The sequence below is a fragment of the Physella acuta genome, unplaced genomic scaffold (genome assembly GCF_028476545.2).
Source record: "Physella acuta isolate Inbredline_101_S28 unplaced genomic scaffold, ASM2847654v3 ptg001075l, whole genome shotgun sequence".
In the NCBI taxonomy this organism is placed as follows: Eukaryota; Metazoa; Mollusca; class Gastropoda; family Physidae; genus Physella; species Physella acuta.
This window is the reverse complement of record NW_026732592.1, coordinates 272,826-293,962: the sequence shown is the minus strand read 5'-3', so window position 1 is coordinate 293,962 and position 21,137 is coordinate 272,826. Positions and strand designations below refer to the sequence as shown.

At 38.0% G+C, this 21,137-nt stretch overlaps 1 protein-coding gene across 1 annotated transcript; it reads right to left on the bottom strand.

The window, feature by feature from the left end:
• Positions 1–3,685: 3,685 nt before the first annotated feature.
• Positions 3,686–20,626, bottom strand: LOC131955533 (titin homolog). The gene is made up of 14 exons (XM_059319691.1): positions 20,543–20,626; positions 15,164–19,278; positions 13,723–13,830; positions 13,007–13,027; positions 12,354–12,508; positions 11,312–11,488; positions 9,412–9,579; positions 8,678–8,794; positions 7,994–8,071; positions 7,373–7,534; positions 6,981–7,099; positions 6,276–6,369; positions 5,666–5,751; positions 3,686–4,814 (listed from the first exon to the last, which is right to left on the bottom strand). The coding sequence occupies exons 2-14, from the start codon at positions 19,233–19,235 to the stop codon at positions 3,686–3,688; spliced, it is 6,486 nt and encodes a 2,161-aa protein (XP_059175674.1). The 5' UTR covers positions 19,236–19,278; positions 20,543–20,626.
• Between the last annotated feature and the right edge of the window lie 511 nt (positions 20,627–21,137).

The following is a 21,137-nucleotide window of genomic DNA, read 5'->3' as shown; positions in this document are numbered from 1 at the left end:
CCCATCCGATGATTGCTCCAACGACGTAAAGTCCATAGCCACAATCTCTAGTGGTTTTGTCGCTAGTAGGTGTCCTGATGGCTGTCTCATTTTGACAACTGGCATTTTCGCATGCTGACACCTCACACAAGCCTCACAATGGCGTTTGACCTCCATTTCCATATTGGGCCAGTAACACCTCCGTCGTAATATTTTGTGCGTCCTGTCCTGACCCTGGTGTCCTGCCCTGTCATGTGCCAACCTTAGCACTTCTTCTCGTAATTGTCCAGGCACCACCACCTGGTGTATTGTCCCATCAATTTGGTCATGAATTCTCCGCATGAGAACACCATCCTTTATACTGAGACGGTCCCACTGACTCAGTATTTTCTTTGTTTCTCGACCAAATTGTTCTCTTTCCCTTCTTCCTGGGAATTTTTGTTCCTGGACGTGTTTCAACAGCGGCTGTAAGCCACTATCCGTTCTCTGGGCATCTCTTATCTCTTTGTGATTACGGCAATTCAAATCACTAATGTCCATATGTCCGGGCTCTGTGGATATGTGCTCCACCCCGGTCTGTCCGTTTTGCATCACTTGCACCCCGTGAGGGAAATCTGTTGACGCTCTGACCTCACATATTCCTGTCAGCGTTTCTTCCTCATCGCCCGGTCTCTCGTACGGATTCCTTGATAAAGCGTCCGCATTGCCATTGGACCGCCCCGGGCGATATTTTATCTCCAGGTCAAAGAGTGCCAATTCTGCTGCCCATCGCTGTTCGATGGATCCCAACTTTGCTGTCTTTAGGTGACTCAAGGGGTTATTGTCAGTGTATACCACACATTTAGCACCTAATAGATAGTCCCTGAATTTTTCAGTCACAGCCCATTTTAATGTCAAAAGTTCTAGTTTCATGGCGCTGTAATTTGTCATGTTCTTCTCTGATTCCTTCAGAGCTCGACTGGCATACGCAATAACCCTGAAACCTTGCTCTTGTTGTTGTGATAGCACAGCTCCCAGACCTTTAGAGCTGGCGTCAATTTCTAGCCGAAATGGTTTGTCAAAGTCCGCGTATCCTAATATCGGCGTCTCTGTCAAAGCCTTTTTCAAGAGCTTAAACGAGTTCAGGCATTCATCAGTCCATAATTCACCTATCAGTTGTGTTTTACCTTTCTTTTTCTCCTTACTGTGTTTCTTTGTCATTTTGTTTACCAAGTCATGCAACGGTGCGGCAATTTTTGCAAAACCAGGTACAAATTTTCTATTTTCTTCTTCAGATAACAGAAACTCTAAAGATGAACATTTCTCCTGTGCTTTTAATTTGCCTGAACTTTCCCTATCCAGTTTCATGGTTAACCTTGAGATCTCATTATTAAGTCTACCAATTTCTTCCTTATCATCATTTTTCTTAGCCAACAAATTGTTCACTTGAAACTTTTCAACATTCAAGTTCATTTCACAGTTCATTTTTTCAATATCTGATAATTTCTCTTCGAGTCTTGTTTGAGACCCTTTCATTGTTTGTTTCCTTTTGTTTCTTACGCCATAACCTCGCCGCTCTGTAGCCTTGACCTGCCTTACAGAGGGCGATCGTTTCACCGGACAGTACCGTGCCATATGTCCGGGTTGTGAACAGGACAAGCAAATTGGTCGACCGTCAGCCGTCCACCGGAGCGATGGACCGGCGGGTCGCGGCCGTCCAACCTGTCTCTGTTTTGTCCCGTTCTTTTCCTGATTCTCAGCTGTTGACCTGCTCTCTAACCTCTCCAATCGTTGGTCAACCTTATCCAGGTGAGCCAACAGCTGAGCCATCATGGTTTCCACCGTGCCGGTCCCTGTGGGTGGGGATTGTTTCTGTTCCGGCACAAAGACTTTGTCCACCGAACAGTTCGATTGGTCCTCATCCTCGGACCTGCGGATCGCTGAGTTCCTGACCTGAAGGAAGGTCAACTGCGGGTCTTTGTGGACCTCCTCTTTCAACTCTCTCCTTAAGATCGGGGTTGCTAGCCCCTCGATGAAATGGTCCCTCAGTAGGCGTACATCAATGTCAGGTGTTTTGCCCTTTACCGAATCAAAGGCCCTGTTCATTCGGTGTGAATACTCCATCACACTCTCCGCCATTCTCTGCTTTAAGCCTACGAACCCCGATAGCAGTTGCGATCCCGACCGTCTCTCCCCAAAGGTCTCCATAATTAGATCCAGCACCTTATCTGGATCTGATTGGATGGTTTTATCGTGGCATTTGACCTCTGCCCTAACCGTCTCTCCTATACTGCCCATCAGCAGTCTTAATCTTTCCTCTGGTGACATGCATCTCGAGGCCCAGGCCGCTTTGACCTCTTCACTGAACCTGTTGGTTAAAGCTGGATCACCGTCCCCGTAAAATTTGTTAATGTGGGACTCTCTGGGCAGGACCACAATATGGGTCTGCTTCTCGTCCAGAGTAGACATTTTATTCCTTGAGTAAAAAAAAAGAGTTCTTTCTTACCGTGTGTGTATGAAAAATTTTCCTCGTTCCTCAATTTTCACTGTTCCTGAATGTTCGAATTCACACACACACTAAACACAGTTATGAACAAGGTTGACTATGGGTGCCTAAAGCGGCAAGTCTAGTTGAATTCATCCTGTCCGACGACGCCAAATGTGACCTAGGCTACTCGCAGCGCCAAATGTGACCCTGCTCGCAGCGCCAAATGTAACGAGACTATTTGCCTGTAGTGCCAAATGTTAACGAGTTCTGCTCGACAACGCCAAATGTTACCGAGTCTAACCACTCATTCTACACAACATCGACCACAGTATAGATACTCGAAGATGCAGGTTCGCTATTGATCCTTTTATTACATGAATCAAAGAAATGCTTCACAATAATATACTGAATCAAAAGGAATGCTTCACAATAATAGTTTGAATCAACTGACTCCCAACAGTCCTCACTAGTCTTCATATAACTGAATACACATGTCTATCGTCCTTCTTAACACAATACGGCTAACCCGTTCAATAACCAACTTGATACTGCCTCACTGACTGACTGATCGAGAGAGAGAGAGAGACTGAGAGACCGAGCCGTCGCCTTCCTATATATCCCCCTCGTATTCGTAATCGTATTCGGTTCTATCATAATCGTACTCGTAGTCGATTCTAATCGTTGCATCAGAATGTTAATTACGCCGCTTCTGTCGTACAGTCCGATTTAATAAGCCATCTGCATCCTGTCACATCAAAGTTGACAGACCGTATTGCGTTCTTATCGTATCGCTTCCCAAGATACTACGCCTTGGCTTTCTGATCGTTATCAGCCAACACCTGTGTTATTGCATCAGTCGTGTCAAAGTTGACAGCGCTGTACTGCGTTATGTCTCTGGTAACTTCCCCTAGTTACATATATATATATATATATATATATATATATATATATATATATATATATATATGTGTGTGTGTGTGCGCGCGTGTGTGTGTGTGTGTATGTGTGTGTGTAGTCGTATGGGGTAGAGTTGATATGCAACTTTGTTCTCAATAATGATAATAATAATATAAGCACTACTAATAATAATGCTGATAATAACATTAATAATAATAACGCAACAAATGACATCTCTAACAACATACAACAAATAAGTTGTAACACCATGATTATGCAGAACTGTTGTGAAGTTCAAATGTTACATAACTGTATTGAAACTAATTATTAATACATGGGGAACTAAGTACTGCTATCATCAAACTTAATTAAATCTACGTCTTCATTTTTGCTGTCTGGTTTTTTATGCCTTCCCCTTGGTCTTGGGTTGGTTCCATGTCGTCCTCGGGCATGGACTTTTCGACTGTTGTCATGGAGACGCCTGTCTTGATCTCGTGTATCTGTCATATGGACATTTTGTCGTGGGAGGGGCGTTGTTTCTTCCGCGTGAGCACGTTGTATAGCGTCTTGTTGCGATACAAACTGTGAGGGGAGGGTTTGTTTGGGTGGGATGTAAAGTTCAGGATTAGATTGGCAATGTTCACGAAAGTTGGAGAACGAATTAGACGTGTAGTTAGGTGGGGGGTTCAAATCTCCTAAACTTCTCCAGTGGGGGGAGCTTTTATCACGAGCCTCTTGACGGTGGCTCATCCCTTGCTCGTGTGAATCTGGAGACTTCCGCAGTGTGATCTTGTTCTGTCTGTAAGGCTGCAGGATGTTCCCGCCCAGTAGACATCTCTCTATAGGCAGCATTTCGTTGGATTCCCACAGAGCTAAAGGTTCCACGACTTTCGGTGGCTCGGCGCTCTCGGAGCTTAAGCTAAACAAAGCGTTCATGGAACTATTGTCGGTGAGGGCGTTTTTGCTCTTGTTTTTCTTCTTGGCTCCACCTTTCGGCGCCGGCTTCTTAGCAGTCGGCGTTTTGACTTGTTTTCCTTTTTTCTTTCCTTTCTTATCACCCGCCTTTGCTGCCGGTGGCTTCACGTTTCCATCCGTTTTTTTCACCTCCGTGTCTGACCCCCCCTTCGACGTAGACGACGACGACGACTCCTCCTTCGCTGGTTCCTCCCCTTTTTCCCCATCCCCCGGGTTCTTATCCCCCGCATCCTCTTCACCCCCTCCCCCAGACTTCTTTTTCTTTGATCTCGATTTCTTCGGTTCCTTGCCTCCTTTGCCTCCAAGACTCGTTAGGGATTTCCAAGCCTTGGCCAAGCCGAACCCCTCCCCGCCCTCCCCCTTCTTGCTCTTCTTCCCCTTTTTACTTTTCTTCTGCCCAGGTTCGCTGGACGTGCCCAGGTTCTCTGTTAAGTCGTCACCCTCGGGGAAGTACACGCGTCTGGCGTTATCTTTTGTGTTTTTACCTGTCGCGTCCCTGGAAACCAATCACAGAAAAAAAAGGTTACGGTATACATATTATAAAGCCGTATACACAAAGTATACAAGATATACCTTCTAAATGATGTATCATTGTAACATCTTAATATGACAATGTATATAAAATATACAATCTCATTGATGTATCATTTTAACCTATTGATATGTCAATGTTAGAAAAAAAAATTCTACTGTAAAGATCTGCTAGCTCGGCACAGATACGCGTACCAAAAGCTGAGTAGAGAGAATGATAACTGGAAATTTTACGCGAGTTCGATCATCATTTTCTGTACATATGGACCCGGTGATCATTTACCATGACGGTGCATGGCTTAACAGTAAACGACTTGACTGTGACGGTCTGGGATTAAAAAGTGTAGCAGTGCTTTGTATCGACAATCTGCTGGACCGCTTGAAATCTCTGAAGATACAGTCATGTCGGTTATCTGTCGGCTTTACTGTTTAGATTTCTATTGGACTCTGAATATGCGGGTCTAGGTGTATAATCTGATCAGGTAATGCAAGGCTGATCGATCGAAGGATCTGGGTCATGTCGAGAAAAACCATGTTAGTCGGTTTTAAACGTTCGAAACTGTCTACTAGTCTACTTTCTTGTCTTACCCTGTTTCGTAAACAATAGTTAAATATCCACTGTCACAGACACATACACACGTTTGTATATATATATATATATATATATATATATATATATATATATATATATATATATATATATATATATATATATATATATATATATATATATATATATATATATATATATATGTATATATATATATATATATATATATGTATATATATATATATAATAGTAAGAGTCCTACTTACGCATCCTGATTGTGTATAGCATCACCTTTCCTGTGAGCCAGCTTGGTGTACTTGAGATATCTCTCATCAAACTCAGCCACTGTAGGCTTTAAATAAAATATTAAATGTCAGTAAAGTCAGCATAGATCTAGCTAGATCTAATTTAAACAGTACTAACGCTATCACACCTAAAATATGACATTGCAATTCTGTTTTCATGGGGCCTCTAGCAATGGTGTTCAAACAATTGATTTACTTTTCAACAGAATACAACAGTGTTAGTTTAAATCTTTGTTTTTTAAGCGTCATCCTTAATGCTAGTAAATAAATTCGGGTATTTTAATATTATGGTCACAATACGATCGTATTAATGCAATTGTTGTATTGTAATTGTCACGATGTAAGTGTCTCAATGTGAATGTCTCCAATATGTATGAGCTGATGCCTGTGCCTTACATCTTTGACAGTTATATCTATCAGAATGTCTGTATATGAATTTGTAAACGCAACTGTCTTGACGTGATTTTCCTTATATGATTGTCTTAACGTGATTGTCTTAGCGTGATTGTGTTAATGTGACTGTCTAAATTGGATGTCTTAACGCTATTATCCTATCGTGTATGAGACTCACATCTTTAGCAGGTTTTTCCATCAGACAATGTCTTTTAGGTTTTTCTGGCAGCCCCAGGGGGTCTTCTAGCCCGGTTTCTCTGGCATGGCACACCCTAGGGGGGATAGAATATTTTTTATATTTGTAAAAGGTAGTTTTTAACAATCGCCTTTATAACGTAATCGGCCAATTTCCATAACCCTGATATAGGACGACTCGATCCGAGCTACTCTTGTTACAATTAGCTTCAGATTGGAAAAGTTCAAAACGTATTTTTATGTACATTGGTTTAAAAAAAGTACACTGAGCAAAGTGGGTAAGTGTTTGTGTTGTTAGAAAGTTAAGGGTTTAAAATTTGCGTGATTCCGTTTCTAAACACAATTCTTTTCCAATTATTTTTAAAAAATGACCTAATATGACCTAATTAACAAAGCAGAACATATGCATTTATCAAGAAGGCTTATGCGCTTCTGTTTTTGAAGTGAAGAAATTTTCTTAGCTCAAGGCTCAGGACCTTTATAAGCTGGGACCATAAAGTGGGATCAAATTTTTAGTTACAAATTTAATCTAGTATGAGCAAGACTTTCTAAGCTGCCCATAGAGACTATAGTATATTTGAGACTCGCTGTCTTTGAATGTGATTGGGACTGTTATATATTTAAGTAGCCCTCCCCCTCCTCCATCACCTATTGCGTGATGGTAGAAGTAGTGCAAGTTCTTGCTCACCAGCAGGCGGCGACCAGCATCTTCTTGCACTTGCTGGACATCTTGATGAGCTCCGTCACCCGGGCACAGTCCAGTAGCTCCAGTGACGTCATGCTGGTGAATCTGACTTCATTCATCAGCTGTAACAGTGGTCAGTCATAAGTCATGATCAGTCATATATCATGGTCTGTCATATATCATGGTCAGTCATATATCATGGTCTGTTTTATATCATGGTCAGTCATATATCATGGTCTGTCTTATATCATGGTCATTAGCTTAAAAAAATGGTCGGTCATACATCATCAGCTGAAACAGGGATACTGTTAACTACATAAAAAAATAACTTCTTAAATTTCGGAACTCAGCCACGATCAACAAATTAACGCTATGATCAACCAATGAACTCTTACCTTTGGTAGTTGGTTGATCCTATTACCCACGTCGTAAGCCACCCAGAAGAGAACCCCCCAGAAGGCGTCGAGTTCAGAGTTCACCACAAGGTTATCGCCGCTGATGATCTCCAGGAAGTCGTCAAAGCTGAAGAGATACAACCTGGGGTCGTCCACCACTGACTGGGGGTTGGGGTCAGAGGTTAAAGGTTATGTTGACGAAGGTGTGGAGTTGGTAGGTGTTATGACGAGAGAAAGTAGAAAATTAAAAGTACGATGTGGGACCATGCATGAGAACACACGTCGTACATAAACATCTTAGATTGAGCTAGTTGAAAACTCGTGCAGATCACGATAATATATTGATATTTCTGGGCATTAAAACTATAGGCACTGCTGCCCAATCTGGAATAGTATTTAAACTAAATCTGGGAAAGTAGTGCAGTGTTATAGTAATAATCTACATAGCTTTAATTTTAAAAATGTAGGCATTTTGTATTAATATCCTACAAAATTTTAACGGTGAAAACATATTTCTGCGATGTAGTTAACTACTAATCTAAAAATTAGTACACAGTATAGCAACACTTAGGTCTTGTTGGTTAAGACAATGCCATTGAAACTAATGTCTTCTGAACTTACTGTAAAATAGGTTTTGACCACCTCGATGGCGAGGGCCTTTTCATCTTTATTTCCATCTCCAGTCAATATCTCGATGGCCTGAATATTTATAAAAACATTTTTTTTTATATTTTACTTTTGATTTGCTTGATAAGCTCGTTCCCAAAATAATTAGTATAAAATCATAATAATAAATGTTTAAGAAAAATAATTGTAATTTCTTTTTAAAGTTTGAACTTTTTAAAAACCTTTTTTTGTTCAACATGTGTTTGGCGTTTGTTGCAAGAAAAATTCATTGATGTAACATAAAATGTATACATATCTAAATTTGGAAGGAGAAGGGGGTGGGGTGGGCAAAATGTAAACTCTGCAAGGTACAAAGATGTATAGACCGGATGAAGTAGAGTTCTATTATTTCTTCACCTCAACATATTGAGAAATGATGTGGTCAGCACTATACCCTGCCGCCTTTACTTTCCTTAACATGGGTCAGGTATCCATTAGAGCTGGGTGGAATCAGGGACGTTCTGCTGTCCCCCCTTGACCGGAATATCAGCCAAACACACACACACACACTGTATACATACATATATATATATATATATATATATATATATATATATATATATATATATATATATATATATATATATATATATATATATATATATGTATAGATGCCTCTTGATCGGTAACTGGACTAACCTCCTCCACCTCCATGGCGTCAGTTGTTGCCATGAACAACATGAGTTTGGCCTTGAGTGTGTTGGACTGTAGCATGGCGGCTATCGTCTTTAGACCGTACAGGTTCTCCATGTTCACCTAGTGAGTCAGACAAAACTAGAGGTGCCATCGGAGAAATCTGTTTCATTAGTGGGCAAAGTTTGTAACTTTACAAGGGAAATAACCAGGGAAATATCGAGCATGAAATAAGGCAAGAAGAGTTACAGGGAATGGAAAAATATACAAACAGATTTTCCATATTCATACACCATTGTCAATTATAATTTTTTTCCCAGCCTTCTGACTGGTATTTTCTGCTTTCATAATATATGTAACCCATGATATGCACAAATACATATGTAAGCCTATTTAATTACATTGTAGCATCAACATCATAGTGTAGCTAGCACTATGCCCAGCTGCCTTTGTTTTCTTTAATGTGAGTTAGGTACCCATCAGAGCTACTGATTTGAATCCGGACTCGAACTCGAGACTTTCGGGTTAGGAATCTAGCTCTACACCGCTAGGTCACGCCATCCCATGTAGAAACATACATGTACATATATACATGTTAAAAAACATATACACAAACTCAAGCTTTGAGTAACACATACAAAAAAAAACGTAATTTTATAAATTTGTTAATTCACTGCGACCAATAGAGAGTCACATATACGAACACAATCGTAGACACATACACACATAAACACACTCACAAATACATCTCCTGTGTAAGCGAAGTGGAGGAAGTACTTGAAGTAATCAGGATCAACCGATTTGATGGTGACGTCGGTGACGGCATAAGGTGGGATGTCGTTGTCTACAAGAACATCAGCAAAGTACTGGCTGTGGGTGCATAGGATGCTACGGTGGGCGTAGAAACACTGTGGAACAGTGGGATAAAGACATTGTAGGATAATAGGATAAGGACATTGTAGGACAGTGGGATAAGGACATTGTAGGACAAATGGGGTAAGGACATTGTAGGACAGGGGGATAAGGACATTGTAGGACAGTGGGATAAGGACATTGTAGGACAAACAGGAGAAGGGCATTGTAGGATAATGGAATATGGACGTTGTAGGAAAAATGGTATAAGGGCTGTGTAGGAGAAATAGGATAAAAACATTATCGGACAAATGAGATAAGGACATTGTAGGACAATGGGATAGGGACATTGTAGGACAATGGGGTACGAGAACATCAGCAAAGTACTGGCTGTGGGTGCACATGATGCTACGGTGGGCGTAGATACACCGTAGGACAGTGGGATAAGGACATTGTAGGACAGTTGGATAAGGGCATTGTAGGATAATGCGATAAAGGCATTGTAGGAAAAATGGGATAAGGACTTTGTAGGACAAATGGGATAAGGACATTGTAGGAGAGTAGGATAATGACTATATAGGAAAATGAGATAAGGATATTATAGAACAAATGGGATAAGGACAATATAGGCCAATGGGATAAGTACATTATAGGATAAATGGGATAATGACATTATTGGGCAAATGGGATAAGGACATTGTAGGAAAAATGGTATAAGGAGTGTGTAGGAGAAATAGGATAAAAACATTATCGGACAAATGAGATAAGGACATTGTAGGACAATGGGGTAATTACATTAATTGACAATGGAATAAGGACATTGTAGGATTATGGAATAAGGATATTGTAGGACAAATGGGATAAGGACATTGTAAGACAAATGTGATAATGACTTTATAGGACAAATGGGATAAGGACATTGTAGGACAATGGAATAAGGATATTGTAAGGCAATTTCATGGTTAAATTCATCAAGGAATGGACTTGCAGTAATTGCGGGATTACTAAATGCAAAAAAAGATGGCTAAGAAGAAAGTAAAAATTTAGTGCCTTAACGACCACTCGAAGTTATAAGATTGATGATGTATTTGTTGGCATATACTAATTCAACGATTTGCACTAACATGACTCTATATTTACCAGTTATAAAAGACAGTACTAAGACAAGTTACCCTGTCGTCAATGTGTACTACATGACCCTATATTTACTAAATATAAAAGACGATACCAAAACAAGTTAACCTGTCGTCAATGTGTACTAACATGACCCAATATTTACCAGCTATAAAAGACAGTACTAAGACAAGTTACCCTCTCGTCAATGTGTACCAGGATGTCTATTATAAAAAAAGTACTAAGACTATGACAAGTTACCCGGTCGTCAATGTGTACTACATGACCCAAGATATACCAACTATAAAAGACAGTACTAAGACAAGTTACCCTGTCTTCAAAGTGCTCTAACATGAACCAAGATTTACCAGCTATAAAAGACGGTACTAAGACAAGTTACCCTGTCGTCAAAGTGCACTAACATGACCCAAGAATTACCAGGTTTAAAAGACAGTACTAAGACAAGTTACCCTGTCGTCAAACTGCGCTAACATGACCCTATGTTTATCGGATATAAAAAAACAGTACTAGGACTATGACAAGTTACCCTGTCGTCAATGTGTACCAGAATGTCTATTATAAAAAACAGTACTAGGACTATGACAAGTTACGCTGTCGTCAATGTGTACCAGAATGTCTAATATAAAAAACAGTACAAGGACTATGACAAGTTACCCTGTCGTCAATGTGTACCAGAATGTCGATCAACTTTCTGGCCGTGTATAATGCGAACATCTTCTCCCCGTTCATGGCGTAGTGGTGGATGCGCTCCATGGGGAAGTTGGTGTACTGGCGGATGATGCTGCTGGCTGTGGTGGGGCTAAGGAACTTCAGGGGCGGACCCGTGGGGAACTGCGAGAAAAACCGGAGAAGGGGTAACAAAGCGACGTTAAGATTTTTAATAATATAATTTTATTCTAATTGTAAATAGAATATAATCAAACGAGATTTTGATTGTCTAATTATTTGATATATACATAGATAAATGTATGTATGTACATAGATAAATGTATATATGTACATAGATAAATGCATATATGTACATAGATAAATGTATATATGTACATAGATACATGTATATATGTACATAGATAAATGTATATATGTACATAGATACATGTATATATGTACATAGATAAATGCATATATGTACATAGATAAATGTATATATGTACATAGATAAATGTATATATGTACATAGATAAATGTATATATGTACATAGATACATGTATATATGTACATAGATACATGTATATATGTACATAGATAAATGTATATATGTACATAGATAAATGTATATATGTACATAGATAAATGTATATATGTACATAGATAAATGTATATATGTACATAGATAAATGTATATATGTACATAGATAAATGTATATATGTACGAGACGACTTGGTCGAATGGTAGTGCAATCGGGTATTAGCTCGATGGTCTCAATGTCCAATATCAGTCCGGACGTTCCTGTGTCCATCCAGCCCTGAAAAGTCAAAGGCTGCTGGGCATAATGCTGACCCAACCATCCCATCATACGCCGAGGTCAAGAAACACATCAACTCTACTTCATCTGTCCTATGGATCTTTTTGTCTGAAATGGGAGCTTTACGTTTTTTTATATATGTATTTGTGGGTTTCTTTTAAAAATGGTTAGATGGTTCATATAAATTTGGCGTGAAACAGAATCTCAGACAAAAATAGAGTCCACTCACCCAATGAGGATCGCCCTTCTCGTCCAGCAGGTAGACGTGACCTCTGGTCTTGGGCGTGGACCACTCGGGCTCCCCCGTGAAGTCTGGGAAACCCTCGGCCTGGTTGAGTGCAATCTTGGCGTTCTCGAACAGTGCCTTCAACACAGGCGGGACCACTGGGGGAGTAGGTGGAGTAGAGTGTAAGATTTACTGGTCAGTGCCCTTGTCTAAGTAGTGTACAGTGTGGTACAATATAGATAAAGATTTCATTGGTCAGTGCGCTTGTCTAAGTACTGTACAGTGTGGTCCAATATAGGTGGAAGATTTCATTGGTCAGTGCGCTTGTCTATGTACTGTACAGTGTGGTCCAATATAGATGGAAGATTTCATTGGTTAGTGCGCTTGTCTATGTACTGTACAGTGTAGTCCAATATAGATGGAAGATTTCATTGGTTAGTGCGCTTTTCTATGTACTGTACAGTGTGGTCTAATATAGATGGGATATTTCATTGGTCAATGCGCTTGCCTGAGTACTGTTCAAGGGGGTGGGGCCAGGGTAAATTGTAGGTTTTTAAGCGTCAGTAGCTTTGAGGCATGGGAGTGTAGATGTTTAATTATAACCTGTACATTTAAATAAGCATCGATAAAGTGACATTGATGTAGATGATACTTACAATTACGTAGCCACACTGTGTCTGAAAGAAAATAATGTAGAGAATAAGGAAGAAGAAAATAAATAGGACTAAACATAAATAGACTGAAAAACATGGTTTTGATTTGGCTCTAAAAGGTATTAAAAAATAACTATTTTATTGACAGTAAGATCTTACCAAATATTCTAAATATTCACCTCATCCTTTGCCTATATTATCACAATATACAACACAATAGTCGATTATATCCGACTAAATACACATCATATATTGTGAGTTTGATTTTACCTTCCCAACCAATCAAACTCCAACCGTCCAAATCACCAATTATTAACTACTAACTCACCAACCTACGATCTTGCAACAAAACAACTCTCCAACCAACAAACCCCAAAACCACTAAACCACCAACCCACCAAACTACCAACCACCCCCCTACCCACTAACTTACCAACTTATCAACCTACCAATTCACCAACCTACCAACCCACCAACCTACCAACCCATCAGCCCACCAACCCACCAACCCATCACTCACCAACCAACCAAACACCCAAGTAACAAATCATTAACCTCTAACCCACCAACCCAACCAACCCACCGACCCCCAACCCTATCAAACTATCAACAAAACAAACTCCCAACCCACCAACCCACCAACTCACCAACCCACCAACCCACCAACCCACCAACCCACCAACCCACCAACCCCCCAACCCACCAAACAACCATCTTACCTTTCTTCTGACTCTCGCTGCTGCTTGAGCTAAAAGGTTTCAAAAATTTGTTGGTAAACCAGGACTTCATGCCTCCACCTTTTCCTTTTCCTTTCTTTGATTTCTTACCTGAGAAAAAACAAACACCCATCTGATCAATTTTCCTTTCTTTCATTTCTTACCTGAGAAAAAGTAACAAACCCCATTCAGTTTATCTCCAGGTATCTCTGGAATAGCCAGTCCAGGCTCAAGCACGACCTCGTAGGGTGTCGGCTCGTAATTATTAAAATAGTTTTGTAAAATTATATATTTAAAGAAAATAATTTATTTTCTACTTTTTATTGCATCCAAATATATAAAATACCAATTGCGCACTTCTCTCTCTCTGTCCACAAAATATTTTCACAGGCTATCATATCAGTATCTTCAGCGATATATGGATAACTTTGTTGAAAATAATATAGTAGATGTTTTAAATGTATAAACAAAATTTTATTTGAAAGAAGAAAAATAAAAAATAAAGTCATATTCAAATGTAGAAAAACGGTTTTAATTATGCTACCGGAAAAGTGTTTTATAGTTGTGACAAGAACGCCGAAATTGATGACGTCACATGTCATATGTTTGAAGTACGGTAAGTACACAAAACCAATGACGTCATCTTCCAATTTTAGAATACTAAAAAAATGAACTAAATTTTGATTTATTCTAAAAAATGCATAACATTAAAAATATATAGACCTATAATTCACGTGTAACGGGTACGGACGGCTTGTTATGACATAAAAGCTTGTTATTAAAACGTTTTTTTATGCAATTTTTGTATTCTAGTGTCATGTGCCTTGGCATAGATAATTTTCTTCTTCTTATTAATTTCAGTGTTGGAAGGATTCCCTCTAACACATTTAAGTATACGTGTTAATTGGTTAAGCGCCATATAGACCATTGACTCAGATTTCAGCCTGCTTTTCTTTTTGGATTTGCTTCCATAGCCTTTGTGCAACCAAGAACAAACTACAAGGCAGCGGTAGTTTGATTTTGGAGTTGTCTCTCCTAGAAGAGTGGCTGTCCCCACCTAACGAGCCTCATCTGCCCGAGGGTTCAAACTCGTGACTTTTTGGTTTAGCAACCATGAGCTTTAACGACTCGAACCCGCCCAACACGCGTAGACATTGTTTATGAAATAAATTGTCTTACTCAACCGCTGTAACAAATGTTTAAAAAAAAGTAAAAAACTCATGTCAACTATTGTCAAAAACTCACGTCCACTATTTTCCCAAATTTAAGTCAACTATTTTCCCAAATTCAAGTCAACCATTTTCCCATTTTCATGTCAACTATTATATGAAATAATGTCAACTGTTGTTAGAAACTAAAGCAACAATTGTCAAAAACCCCTGTCAACTATTGTACTAACAAATGTCAACTGAAGAAACTCATGCAACGATTACCAGACACTCACGTTTTTTCTTTGAACCGCCTATCTCATCACTGCTGTAGGAAGTATCGTAGGTTGAGGTACTTGAAATGTCCGATTCCGTTACGGAATCAATCATACCCTTTTCTGCCTTGCTCGGCGTGTGTTTCGACGGCAATTCCGGCACCTCTTCCGAATCTTCTCCTCCCGTCTCCGTATCTGCATCTCCGGTAGTTTCCGTCGCCTCCGGCGCTGTTGTCTCAGACACAACCGTCTCATCCGTCGTCGTCGTGGGCGTTTCTTTAGAAGACTTCTTCTTCTTTGTCTTCGACTTATTTTTTTCTTTCGATTTCGACGAGTCCTTTTCTTTCTTTTTATGTTTGACTTTTTCTTTAGGTTTGGATCCGCTTTTTTCTTTTTTCTTTTTGGACGCTCCTGCCTCGAATACGCTGGACGTCGCCTGGTCTGTTGAGTTTTCGATTTCCCTAAAGTCTATAAGCATTTGAGAGTCAGGCGGCGAATCCTCATTCGAGCTGGAACTTTCGTCATCAGAACTTTCATCTTCCGTGTCTGACGCTGGCGCATCGTCGTCGTCTTCAATCCCTTTCTTGACGTCATCGCCGTAATGTACTTTCAGGTGTTTGTGAACTTTTTTTTTCTTTGGAGGTACTGCATAGTCATCATTTATTTTCTGCCTTTCTTCAAGTTTTTCATCTGATTTACCTTGTTTTAGTTTAAATAAAAACTGGTTTGGATAAGACTCGTAGCCGTCTACCTTTATATTCTCCGACTCAATTTGTTCTATGCTTTGCCTTTTCACTTTGATTGAAATTTTTTCAAAACTAGATTTAACCCTACCAACATATTCTATTGGTTTCTTTTCCTCATCAATTCTTTCTTCATTGCCTTGTTTTTCTTTTGAAAGAATTGATTTGATTACAACGTCATCTAATTTACGTTCTTCACCTTCATTTTTATATTCTATGCCTTGTGTGCTTAGCCTCCTTGATGGGTATTTTTCTTTAGAAGAACTAGACCTAACCACACCATCGTCTAATTTTCGTTCTTCCCCTTCATTGTTTTTATATTCTATGCCTTGTGTGCTAAGCCTCCTCGATGGGTATTTTTCTTTAGAAGAACTAGACCTAACCACACCATCGTCTAATTTTCGTTCTTCATCTTCATTTTTATATTCTATGCCTTGTTTGCTTAAGCTACTCGATGGGTATTTTTCTTTAGAAGAACTAGACCTAACCACACCATCGTCTAATTTCCGTTCTTCCCCTTCATTATTTTTATGTTCTATGCCTTGTTTGCTTAAGCTACTCGATAGGTATTTTTCTTTAGAAGAACTAGACCTAACCACACCATCGTCTAATTTTCGTTCTTCATCTTCATTTTTATATTCTATGCCTTGTGTGCTTAGCCTCCTCGATGGGTATTTTTCTTTAGAAGAACTAGACCTAACCACACCATCATCTAATTTCCGTTCTTCCCCTTCATTATTTTTATATTCTATGCCTTGTGTGCTTAGCCTCCTCGATAGGTATTTTTCTTTAGAAGAACTAGACCTAACCACACCATCGTCTAATTTTCGTTCTTCATCTTCATTTTTATATTCTATGCCTTGTGTGCTTAGCCTCCTCGATGGGTATTTTTCTTTAGAAGAACTAGGCCTAACCACACCATCATCTGATTTCCGTTCTTCCCCTTCATTATTTTTATGTTCTATGCCTTGTGTGCTAGGCCTTCTCGATGGGTATTTTTCTTTAGAAGAACTAGATCTTACCACACCATCATCTGATTTCCGTTCTTCCCCTTCATTATTTTTATGTTCTATGCCTTGTGTGCTAGGCCTTCTCGATGGGTATTTTTCTTTAGAAGAACTAGATCTTACCACACCATCATCTAATTTCGGTTCCTCCCCTTCATTATTTTTATATTCTATGCCTTGTTTGCTTAAGCTACTCGATGGGTATTTTTCTTTAGAAGAAGTAGACCTAACCACACCATCGTCTAATGTTCGTTCTTCCGATTCATTATTTTTATATTCTATGCCTTGTGTGCTTAAGCTACTTGATGGGTATTTTTCTTTAGAAGAAGTAGACGTAACCATACCATCATCTAATTTCCGTTCTTCCCCTTCAATATTTTTATATTCTATGCCTTGTGTGCTAGGCCTTCTAGATGGGAATTTTTCTTTAGAAGAAGTAGACTTTACCACACCATCGTCTACTTTTCGTTCTTCATCCTCATTTTTATATTCTATGCCTTGTGTGCTAGGCCTTTTAGACGGAAATTTTTCTTTAGCTTCACTAGACATAACCACACCATCATCTAATTTCTGTTCTTTAATGCCATCTACCTTTTGCTCCTTTCCCAAAACATTTTCCTCTTCTTTTCCTGTTGAACTACTCCCATATATGTCGTTTAGATTTATAAGATTAGAACCACCCTCAACCTCATCTACCTTTCTTTTCACTCCTTCATCAATTTCATTTTCTATGACTTCTTTGCTAGTTTTCCTCGATATTTTTCCTGAAGAATCACCCTCAACATCATCTACCTTTCTTTTCTCTCTTTCATCAATTTTCTTCTCGATGATTTCTTTGCTACTTTTCCTTGATGATTTACCTGTTGAATCACCTTCGACTTCATCTACCTTTTTTTTCTCTCTTATTTTTTCACTTTCATCACTTTTCTTTTCTTTGACTTCGTTGCTACTCTTTCTCGATATTTTACCTGTAGATTCGACCCCAATATCATCTACCTTTCTTTTTTCTGTTTCATCATTTTCTTTTTCTATGACTTCTTTGCTAGTCTTCTTCGATGTTTTACCTGTAGATTCAACCTCAAGATCATCTAATTGCTTTTTCTCTTTTTCATCTATTTCATTTTCTTTGACTTCTTTGCTAGTCTTCCTTGATGTTTTACCTTTAGAATCACCATCAATATCGTCTACCTTTCTTTCATCTATTTCATCTTTTTCAACGTCTTTTCTATGTTTCTTCTTGTGTTTTTTCTTTTTATGTGTAGAGGCGACCTCACCATCGTCTACTTTTATCGCCTCACTTTCATCAGTATCACTCTTTTCACCTTTTTTCTTGTGTTTCTTCTTGTGTTTTTTCTTTTTATCTGTAGAGGTGAACTCACCATCATCTACCTTTATTTCATTACTTTCATCAATTTCCTTTTCTTTTACTTCTTTGCTACTCTTTCTCGAAATTGTACTTGTAGATTCGACCTCAATATCATCTACCTTTCTTTTTTCTGTTTCATCATTTTCTTTTTCGATGATCTCTTTGCTAGTCTTCCTTGATGTTTTACCTGTAGATTGACCCTCAAGATCATCTAATTGCTTTTTCTCTTTTTCATCTATTTCATTTTCTATGATTTCTTTGCTAGTCTTCCTTGATGTTGTATCTTTGGCATCCACATCAAAATCATCTACCTTTTTTTTCTCTCTCTCATCTATTTCATCTTTTTCAACGTCTTTTCTATGTTTCTTCTTGTGTTTTTTTTTCTTTTTATCTGTAGAGGCAACCTCAGCATCATCTGTTTGTATCTCCTCACTTTCACCAGTATCACTCTTTTCAGCAGATTTCTTGTGCTTCTTCTTGTGTTTTTTCTTTTTATCTTTAGAACCTGGTTCAACTTCTTCTGACTTTCGTTTCTTACCCGCATTAATTTCCTCTTCTTTTCCTGTTGAACTACTCCCATATATCTCGTTTGTACGACTCGAATCGGTTTCAATATTATCTACCTTACTTTCTTCTTTTTCTTCGACCTCTTTGCTACTCTTCCTCGGTGTTTTATCTGTAGAGTCTACCTCAACATCATCTACCTTTATTTCCTCCCCTTCACTCGTATCAGTTTGTTCAACGTCCTTTTTTTGCTTCTTCGATTTGTGTTTATGCTTTTTCTTCTTACGACTAGACTTTGCCTCACTGTCATCCGTAGCTTCCGCCTCCTCCGTTCCGCTTTCCGCAACACTTTTCTTTTTTTTCTTGTGGTGTTTTTTCTTCTTATGTTTCGACTTAGCCTCATCTTCACTGACCTTTGTTTCCACCTCGTTCCCTATGTCCGCCACTGAGCTTCCGTCTGTAGTGTCCGACATTTTGGAATGCGCTCTCAAAATCTGTGTAGTCTATCGGCCTTATCTGTGAGCGTTTCAGGTTGGCACATTAAAACATGTTCTAATACACTTATAATAGTCGTATTTTGTGTAAAAACCTGTATATATATATATATATATATATATATATATATATATATATATATATATATATATATATATATATATATATATATATATATATATATATATATATATATATACATATAAATATATACATACATACATATATATATACATACATACATATAATATATATATATATATATATATATAATATTTATAATTATATTTATATTTATATATTGATTCTAGGGTTCCCGTCCAGCTTCGCATAGGCTTTTAATGAAGGTGACTGACCTCTAACCTAGTCCTATTCATATCTCGCGCAAACGTTGATGTCAGTTCAATCTAAAAAATTCTATTCTTAATCAGACGACAACATTACATAATGTAGTTACAATTCCAATTAAGGATACATACAAAATAGTATTCTAGGTTTAACAATCACGAAAAATCGACACTATAAAGCTATGAAGTTTGTTTATCTGTGGCAAAATGGTTTGTTTGTTGCAGAATGGTTTGTGAAAAAACATTCAGAAAATAAAATAAAGACTTCACGTTATCACCCATTATGTCATATTTTAAAAATTTTAATTTTTTACTAAAATCTAAACTGATGTCTAGAAATCTATGCATTTACCATTTTCAAAATAAATTTTCATTTTACAACTTAACGTTTTAACTGACTTGAAGAGCAAAGAACAAAAAATTAAACTAAATTAATTATCCCGCATACAATTTTTTAAATTTCTTATCAGAAACATTATACAAATTACATCACTTTACACCAATTACCTTATTTGATCGGGACCTTAAAAAAACTGTACTCATCAGAAAAAAACAACAACTGTTTTTTGTTTTTGCTTTTTACTTTGTATAAGTTTGCGTTTATGTGTATGTTTATGTTTATGTTTGTGTTTATATGTTTGAATTTGCATTATATTTATGTTCTTGCTTGCGTTTATGTTTGCGTTTATTTCTGCGTTTTATTTTGTTTTCATATTTTCGTAATTTTTTCCGTTAACACAAAGTTTTAGTTATATCAAAACTTTTAACGATAGTAGGCATATATGAGATATTGCTATCAACTACTATTCTTTATTTTAAAAACTTAAACATATAGTAGTGTTTGATCAGCCACTTTCAATAAAGATTATTAACCTCTAACCTAGTCCTAACCATAACCATACCTTTGATTAAGTTTTATTTTAAAAACAAAAATTTACCTAGTAAGAAAAGCTCTTCTTCCTGCCAGCAAATATTACAGTGATTGGCAGTGTTTAAAATTTAAAGCGTAATCTCCCTTTGTATGTGTTTCTTCTATTCCGCGTAAACTTCGTTCAATGAATGGTGCTCATCTGTTTTCTAACTTTGGTGTGAAAACTTGTGAAATCTAAGTTATGAATTTTTGAAAAAAATTAATATCTCGACGATTATGTTAGTTTATAACGAAAATTGTAATGATTGCAATGGTATTAACGATAAAATAATAATAGTAAAAGAAAGAAAGAATAACTTAAAAATTAGATAGAATTTAATTGAAGGCGAAACAATTTGGGTGTAGGATAAAAAAGCGACAGGGCAAAAGATGACCAACATTGATAAAGAGCTGACATCGAAAAAACAGCGATACCAAAATCGACTAGACAAAGGGCCAACATACCATAGGCTGACGGTTAAAGAGCAGACACCCAAAAAAACCTTATTTCCTGTCGACATTTTGTCCAAACCTGACTTCTGTCCATTTCTATCTTTTGTCCATGTTGGCCTTTTATCCAGATTCCAAACTATTTTATGATTTGAAGTATACTTCGAATTTTA

What these genes read in the sequence shown, in the direction of transcription:
- LOC131955533 (XM_059319691.1), bottom strand. Translation starts at nt 19,235, where the DNA reads ATGTCGGACACTACAGACGGAAGCTCAGTGGCGGACATAGGGAACGAG. An exon ending in TGGTACACATTGACGACAGG is followed by an intron (nt 9,580 to 11,311) that starts GTAACTTGTCAT and finishes ACTGTTCCACAG; the next exon opens with TGTTTCTACGCCCACCGTAG. An exon ending in GGATCAACCAACTACCAAAG is followed by an intron (nt 7,100 to 7,372) that starts GTAAGAGTTCAT and finishes CCACTGTTACAG; the next exon opens with CTGATGAATGAAGTCAGATT.